This window comes from Oncorhynchus kisutch, linkage group LG18, assembly GCF_002021735.2.
Source record: "Oncorhynchus kisutch isolate 150728-3 linkage group LG18, Okis_V2, whole genome shotgun sequence".
Lineage (NCBI taxonomy): Eukaryota > Metazoa > Chordata > Actinopteri > Salmoniformes > Salmonidae > Oncorhynchus > Oncorhynchus kisutch.
In genome coordinates, this window is record NC_034191.2 from 68194427 (window position 1) to 68203050 (window position 8624).

Genomic DNA, 8624 nt, shown 5'->3' on the forward strand with positions numbered 1-8624 from the left:
CAATCCTGCTCCAGGAGATCTACAAGGAGTGGGGTCTACAGGGTTAGGTCATTACCAGCACCTTATTCCGTGGCCACATTGGGCCAATGCATCCAATGGGAGTCCTCCACTGTCTGACAAATTACAACAGAGATGATTGTCAGGGATGAGATGTACTTTTGACAGACGGAAATGATATAAGTCGTATATGATTTTATCCGTGTTCATGCATCTGAGTAAGAAGACTAATGATTGGTTCATTAGGCTAATCAGGTGTATAACTAAAGGCTGCATACCCTGTAGCTCTCCAGGATCAGGGTTGGCCACCCTTGGTCTCACAGCCTAAAACCCAATGCTGTACAAAGGTTAAGGTTGCAACTTTTCATGTGTCATTGGGATGGGGTCAAGAAGATGTCATCACCCTAAACCCCACACTAAAGCCAACTGACCAAACAAAAAGTAGGAGCACTCAATCTTGGACATAAAGGACAAAATCACATTATATTCCATCTACTACAGTATGTTTCATTAGTAAAGCCTTCATCAGAGCATGTTTAGCTCAGTCATTAGGCCATACCTTAAAGAGTCCATCGGCAGTTACTACATATGTACCCATTGATTCTTGAAGAATATAACCTAGACATACCTCATGAGCTTAGTTCAACTGTCATAACTGTCAGTCTGATCTTCTGAACGGCCATCCTGGGAAAGACCCATGTCACATTTTTCCGTCCGGAATGCTGATGAAAGTGTTTCCTCTTGGTAGACGATCTGCGCTGATGCAGCAGAAACTCCCGACAGTCTTTCATTCATTCTGTCATTCACAAAAAAAGGAGAGGAGAAGAGTGAATCGGAGGTGCCACTTCTGCTTTTCAGGCCTTTATATAACCTCAACCCTGGTGAAGACTGACACTACAGAACTGACCCTGAGCTAAGCTGAGCAGCCTGCCAGAGAAGAGAGAGAATTCATTCATCTATTTTTTCAACTTGTATTGTACCAGTAAAGATGGTGACCTGTGGAACTCTGGTGAAGATCTGGACAGCAGCCATCGTCATAGCAATGCTGGTCTGGACAGGGACAGGTGAGGAGAAGGGAATGTGTGTTAGGTGGTTAGAGGTGGAAGGTACATGGTTTTTGAAGTGATTGCCAGGTCAAGATGATGTGTTTCTTTGAGAATGTGTAAGTATGATTCTGACGAGGGATGCTACCAAAATGCATCCGTTTGTTCTGACATCTGCTGCATTTAAAAAAGTGATTAAAGAATGTTTCAGTGAGTGTGGTTGTTCCTTTATTCAAGTAGACCTATACTGTATGCCTTTTGAATTCAGTGCGCAGCTACTTTTGGTTAATACAAACATTTGAGCTGAGCACGCCAATTTTTCTTTCTATGAAAACTATTCCCCCTCCTCAGTAGATGGAGATAAGCTGTCGTCATGCTGTAAGACAGTGACCAGGAGCGAGGTGACCGATCCAATCACAGGCTACTGGACTCAGCACTATAACCCTCCCTGTGTACGGGCCGTCATGTAAGGAACAGATCTTTTAGTCTTTATTCCATTGAGGTTCATCCAGTTTAGTCTCATATGTTGTCACAAGGTGCTTTACTGTATGTGGTGTCCATGTTGTGCCAAAGCCTCCAGACATGTTGTGTCATACCCCTTCAGTTTCAGTGTTAACAAAGTTTCTCCTGCAGCTTGGAGACGGAAAAGGGCCTGATCTGTTGTCACTATAAACAACCCTGGGTACGCCGCAAGATTCAACAGTTTGAGTAAGTTAACTATCACACACGCACCCTCACATGTGCACATGCACAGAGAAAGAACAAAAGAGAATAGGAAACTGATTGTGGTTTTTTTTTCTCTTCTAGAATGGCCCGCAGGAGCTCATCATCTCCCTCTCTCTCCTCCTCTCCACCCTTTCTCACCTCCTCCCCTACCACTACCTCCTTACCTTCCTCTCCTTCCTCAGTCACCTTCTCTGCCCTGTCTCTCACTTCCACCCTTAGGTCATTACCCTCCTCTCCCCCTTCTCTCTCCTCCTCTTCCAACTCTCTCACTTCTACCTTCTTACCCTCCTCTCCCCCTTCTCTCTCCTCCTCTTCCAACTCTCTCACTTCTACCTTCTTACCCTCCTCTCCCCCTTCTCTCTCCTCCTCTTCCAACTCTCTCACTTCTACCTCCTTACCTTCCTCTCCTCCCTCAGTCAACTTCTCTCCCCTCTCTCTCACTTCCACCCTTAGGTCTTTACCCTCCTCTCCCCCTTCTCTCTCCTCCTCTTCCAACTCTCTCACTTCTACCTCCTTACCTTCCTCTCCTTCCTCAGTCACCTTCTCTGCCCTGTCTCTCACTTCCACCCTTAGGTCTTTACCCTCCTCTCCCTCTCCCCCTTCTCTCTCCTCCTCTTCCAACTCTCTCACCTCTACCTCTACCTTCTTACCCTCCTCTCCCCCTTCTCTCTCCTCCTCTTCCAACTCTCTCACTTCTACCTCTACCTTCTTACCCTCCTCTCCTCCTCTCTCCTCCTCTTCCAACTCTCTCACTTCTACCTCTACCTTCTTACCCTCCTCTCCTCCTTCTCTCTCCTCCTCTTCCAACTCTCTCACTTATACCTCTACCTTCTTACCCTCCTCTCCTCCTTCTCTCTCCTCCTCTTCCAACTCTCTCACCTCCACCTCTACCTTCTTACCCTCCTCTCCTCCACCTCTCTCCTCCTCTTCCAACTCGCTCACCTCCACCTCTACATTCTTACCCTCCTCTCCTCCAGCTCTCTCCTCCTCTCCTCTGTCTGTTTCCTCCTCTCTTCACTCGCTCTTCTCCTCTCTTTTCCCTGCTTCCTCCTCTTCTCCCCCCGTAACTTCCTCTCACCCCTCTCTGTCCCGCTCTCCCTCCTATCTCCTCTCCTCTCTTTTCCCTGCCTCCTCCTCTCCTCCCTCAATCACTTCCTCTCCTACATCTCTTTCCTCCTCCCCTCATTGGGAATCAACCGAGAATGCCTTAACTCAGCAGTCAACAGCCAACCAATAGAATCATTGCCAATGGCTGAATTCCACTAAAGTTCCACTTCCTCATATCTAAAAAAACAGACTTCCAATTTGCATATTACACTCAGATTTGATATCTTTTTAGTTATTATTTAATTCAGTTGTCATCATTATTTATGAAATATCTTCAAGGCCAGTGTCTCGTGTATTTATTAGTTAATTTCTTCAAGTAGTTATGATGACTTTTCGTTATACATTACCAATGAGTTCTTAATGAGTTCTTAATGTTATTTAACACATTTATTTATTAAGTACTTATACATTTAATTGGTTTCTTTTTGATCAATCAATGTTATTTTAAGAAATGTTTGTAAGAGAAATGTCCTTTTCTACTTATTTATTCAACAATAATGAGTTGTAAAACATCAGAAAATGGATGAAACTGAAATAGAAAATAAAATGATGGAAATATTATTTTGAGTTGTCAGTCTGACTGTTTTGACATTGTGGTGCAGACACTATGCATTTGCAGCATCAACTTTTCACACCTTCTGGTGTTCGTGTGTGTGTACCCTTTATGAATCCATCATTCTCCGAAACACTGCTGCATGGGTTGGGAGTGTTGGTGGTTTGTTAAGGGGCAACACAAGAAAACAGAGAAGGAGAGAGGGGGGGCGGAGGTGTGACTATAGCATTACGAATACTGACCACATCACACCATAACACACACACAAACAAAAAGAGCGAGGTGGGTGTTTCCACCAGTACGGTATATGTAACCCACCGTCAGAAACGTAACCCCTGACACTTCCACCACCTTTCACAGATTCATTACGACGTTTACCAGACCAATCAGTACGACCTCCGACCCGTCTCCCTACTTTAGTGCCTAGCTGTGAATGTTTGTCTGTCAGTCAGTCATTTATTAATGAATTCAGTCAATCAGTCAGTCAATATGTCCATGTTCCAGTCCAGGACCGTCTCGCTGGCACTCCTGATCACCATGTGTGTGTACCTCTCCTCTGTCTCTGCCAACTGTGAGTATTGATACACTGATTGATTGATGTAGTGAATGATTGAAAACTACACATATATTGTTTATATTCTAGAACTATATATGAATATACAGTATATGCTATATACTATATTCACACACACATGAAAATGCAGAACATGTTATAATGTGTTTACAGGTACCATTGAGTTGTACCACTGTAGTGTACCACTGTAATAGGAAGCTTTTTGATAGACCCTCTACAACTCGGACACCTCTCAGACCCAGAGTGGTCCACGAACCACAGTTATCTGTACTTTTTAAATATATTTTAACTGTTTAGTTTAGCATGTTTGCTGGTAACGGAACTGATTGCAATTGTTTTGTAATCAGATTACATGTACAGTGCATTGGGAAAGTATTCAGACCCCTTGATTTTTTCCCACATTTTGTAACATTTTTCCCTCCTAAATCTACACACAGTACCTCATAATGACAAAGTGAAAACAGGTTTTTAGAAATGTTTGCACAGTTATTAAAAATTAAAAACAGAAATACTATTTACACAAGTCTTCAGACCCTTTGATATGAGACTCAAAATTGAGCTCAGGTGCATGCTGTTTCCATTGATCATCCTTGAGATGTTTCTACAACTTGATTGGAGTCCACCTGTTGTAAATTCAATTGATCGGACATGATCTGGAAAGGCACATACCTGTCTATATAAGGTCACACAACTGACAGTGCATGTCAGAGCAAAAACCAAGGAATGAGGTCGAAGGAATTGTCTGTAGAGAGCGGAGACAGGATTGTGTCGAGGCACAGATGTAGGGAAGGGAACCAAAAAATTTTTGCAGCATTGAAGGTCCCCAAGAACACAGTGGCCTCCATCATTCTTAAATGGAAATATTTTGGAACCACCAAGACTCTTCCTAGAGCTGGCTGCCTGGCCAAACTGAGCAATCGGGGGAGAAGGGCCTTGGTTAGGGAGGTGACCAAGAACCCGATGGTCACTCTGACAGAGCTCCAGAGTTCCTCTGTGGAGATGGGAGAACCTTCCAGAAGGACCACCATCTCTGCAGCACTCCACCAATTAGTTCACATTCCAACAGGACAACAACCCTAAGCACACAGCCAAGACAATGCAGGAGTGGCTTCGGGACAAGTCTCAATGTCCTTGAGTGGCCCAGCAAGAGCACGGACTTGAACCCGATTGAACATCTCTGGAAAGACCTAAAAATAGCTGTGTAGCGACGCTCCCCATCCAACCTGACAAAACTTGAGAGGATCTACAGAGAAGAATGGGAGAAATATAGGTGAGGCTGTAAGCACTGCCAAAAGTGCTTCAACAAAGTGCAGAATAAAGGCTCTGAATACTTATGTAAATGTGATAGAAGTTTTTTAAATGTTTTAAAACATATGCGAACATTTCTATAAAACAGTTTTTTCTTTGCCACGATGGGGTATTGTGTGTAGATTGATGAGGGAAAAAACATTTGAATACATTTTAGAATAAGGCTGTAATGTAACAAAATATGGAAAAAGTCAAGGGGTATGAATGCACTGTAACTGATTATGTAATTAGTTATGTAATTAGTTCCTCCCCAACCCAGTGCACGCACAAACACAGACACAGAGATAGACACAGACACAGGTCGGTTGATTTACACGTTGTTATTCTTTGCTGAGCCATCAGACACCTCTGAGGTGGGACAGTTTCCTGTCAGACTCTCACAAAGATAAAATGTTTATGGTTACTGTAGAGATCTCACAATCTTTTGTTTCAGTTTTTTTTCGCTCTCTCACTTCCTTCCTCCCCCCCTCTCAGATCGTCGGCCCAGTAAGGTGACCACAAACTGCTGCACAAGTGTGTCTGACACTCCCATAAAATCTGAACTGCAAGGATACGCATCCAAAACTCCATGCCACCCTGTGTTAATGCCATCATGTAAGTCTCAAACCACCCACCCACCCACACCACACACAGTAGTAGTAATAAACTCTGTGTCTTGTTTCAGCTTCTACACAGTGAAAGGTGAGAAGATCTGCTCTGATCCCAAAACACTCTGGGTCGACAGGAGAAAGAAAGGTAAAGAGGACACACACACACACACCAAGCACCAACACACACACCACACACGAGACACACACAGACACACACACACACACACACACACACACACATCAACACACACACACACACCACACACCCACACACACACACACACACACACACACACACACACACACACACACACACACACACACACACACATCGGACACACAGACACACACACACACAGACACAAGACACACACAGACACACACACACACACACACAGACACAGACACACACAGACACACACACACACAGACACACACACCACACACACACACAGACACACACGGACACACAGACACACACACAGACACAGACACAAGACACACACAGACACACAGACACACACACACACACACACACACACACACACACACACACACACACACACACACAGACACACACACACACACACACACACACACACACACACACAACACACACACACACACACACAACACACACACACACACACACACACACACACACAACACACCACAAGACAACACAGCAACAGACACACAGACACACACACACAGACACACACACACACAGACACACACACACACACACACACAGACACACACACACACACCACACACACCACACACACACGTGCACACACACCACACACACACATAGACACACGCACACACACACACACACAGGACACACGCACACACACACACAGACACAGACACACGCACACACACAGACACACGCACACACACAGAGACACACAGACACACGCACACGCACACCACACACGCACACGCATACACACACAGACACACGCACACACACACAGAGACACACGCACACACACACAGAACACACAGACACACACACACGCATACACACACAGACACACGCACACACACACAGAGACACACGCACACACACACAGACACACGCACACGCACACACACACAAAGACACACGCACACACACACACACAGATGCACACACGCACACACACAGACACACACACACACACACCACAGACACACACACACACACACACACAGACACACACACACACACACACAGTTAATCTGGATGTCTCTCTCTATGTTTAAAAGTGATGAAAAAGTGAAGAAGCCATGCTTGACCATGTCTGGAGCCTTCTGTACTGTAGATCTGCCTCCCTCTACAAGCCTCCCTCTACAAGCCTCCCTCTACAAGCCTCCCTCTACAAGCCTCCCCCTACAAGCCTCCCTCTACAAGCCTCCCTCTACAAGCCTCCCTCTACAAGCCTCCCCCTACAAGCCTCCCTCTACAAGCCTCCCCCTACAAGCCCCCTCTACAAGCCTCCCCCTACAAGCCTCCCTCTACAAGCCTCCCCCTACAAGCCTCCCTCTACAAGCCTCCCCTACAAGCCTCCCTCTACAACGCCTCCCCCTACAAGCCTCCCTCTACAAGCCTCCCTCTACAAGCCTCCCCTACAAGCCTCCCTCTACAAGCCTCCCTCTACAAGCCTCCTCTACAAGCCTCCCTCTACAAGCCTCCCCTACACCTCCCTCTACAAAGCCTCCCTCTACAAGCCTCCCTCTACAGCCCTCCCTCTACAAGCCTCCCCTACAAGCCTCCCTCTACAAGCCTCCTCACAAGCCTCCCTCTACAAGCCTCCCCTACAAGCCTCCCTCTACAAGCCTCCCTCTACAAGCCTCCCTCTACAAGCCTCCCTCTACAAGCCTCCCCTACAAGCCTCCCTCTACAAGCCTCCCTCTACAAGCCTCCCTCTACAAGCCTCCCCTACAAGCCTCCCTCTACAAGCCTCCCTCTACAAGCCTCCCTCTACAACCATCTAGAATAGTTTTCCGCATGTTTTCTTTTCTGTTATATTTTGATTATTGTATCTGGCCGTTAGGACCTACACTTTGTTCTGTGAAATGGATTGAATAATATTTATATTTTCAAATATATTCTTTAAAATACCTGTTATGACAGTCAGTCTCTTATTTTGACATATTTTCTGTTAGTTTGAAGATAATTAGTCTATTGTTGTGTTTATGTTGATCTAAAAAACCACTGGAAAGCATACAAAGTGTGCTGTCCTGAAGTGAACAGTGTACAGTTTGTCTATGGGTTACTATATCAGTTCTGAGAGGAGAAGTCTAACCTCATAGCACCATCTAGTGGCCAACTAGGGACCACACAGTGTGACTGAGTAGGACCACACAGCATGGCTGAGTAGGACCACAGATGCGGTGCTCAGGAGTGGGTGAAAATGTTCCTGATCTCATATTCTATTCTGAGTACAATGAGTGGGGGTATGCTCTGTGTCACCTTTATACATGCACGTGCACACACACATGCACGACCTGGCTGTTGAAAGAGCAGCGGAGGCCTACAGATAGTAAGTGTTTTATTTATGTAATGGCTGATCCTCTATGTATTATTAAAGCTCTAAAAGACACTCAGTCCATTCAGAGAGACAGATGAGGAAAGGTAGATGATAAAAGGTAGGGAGAAAAATGAAGAGAGAATAGAGTGTATGTAATAAAGAGAGGGGAATACAATGGAGAGGGGGTAGAGAGAGAGGAAGAGG

At 45.4% G+C, this 8624-nt stretch overlaps 1 protein-coding gene and 1 long non-coding RNA gene across 2 annotated transcripts; both read left to right on the forward strand.

The window, feature by feature from the left end:
* The first annotated feature begins 905 nt into the window (after positions 1-905).
* Positions 906-3434, forward strand: LOC109909667 (putative protein TPRXL). Its single transcript, XM_031796582.1, has 5 exons — positions 906-1061; positions 1392-1506; positions 1674-1748; positions 1848-1868; positions 2532-3434. Exons 1-5 carry the CDS (start codon positions 986-988, stop codon positions 3001-3003), a joined length of 759 nt encoding a protein of 252 aa, XP_031652442.1. The 5' UTR covers positions 906-985; the 3' UTR covers positions 3004-3434.
* Positions 3435-3601: 167 nt separating this feature from the next.
* LOC109909729 (uncharacterized) lies at positions 3602-6049 on the forward strand. The gene is made up of 3 exons (XR_002257788.2): positions 3602-3997; positions 5783-5902; positions 5973-6049. It is a non-coding gene; the product is annotated as an uncharacterized LOC109909729 (long non-coding RNA).
* The last annotated feature ends 2575 nt before the right edge of the window (positions 6050-8624 follow it).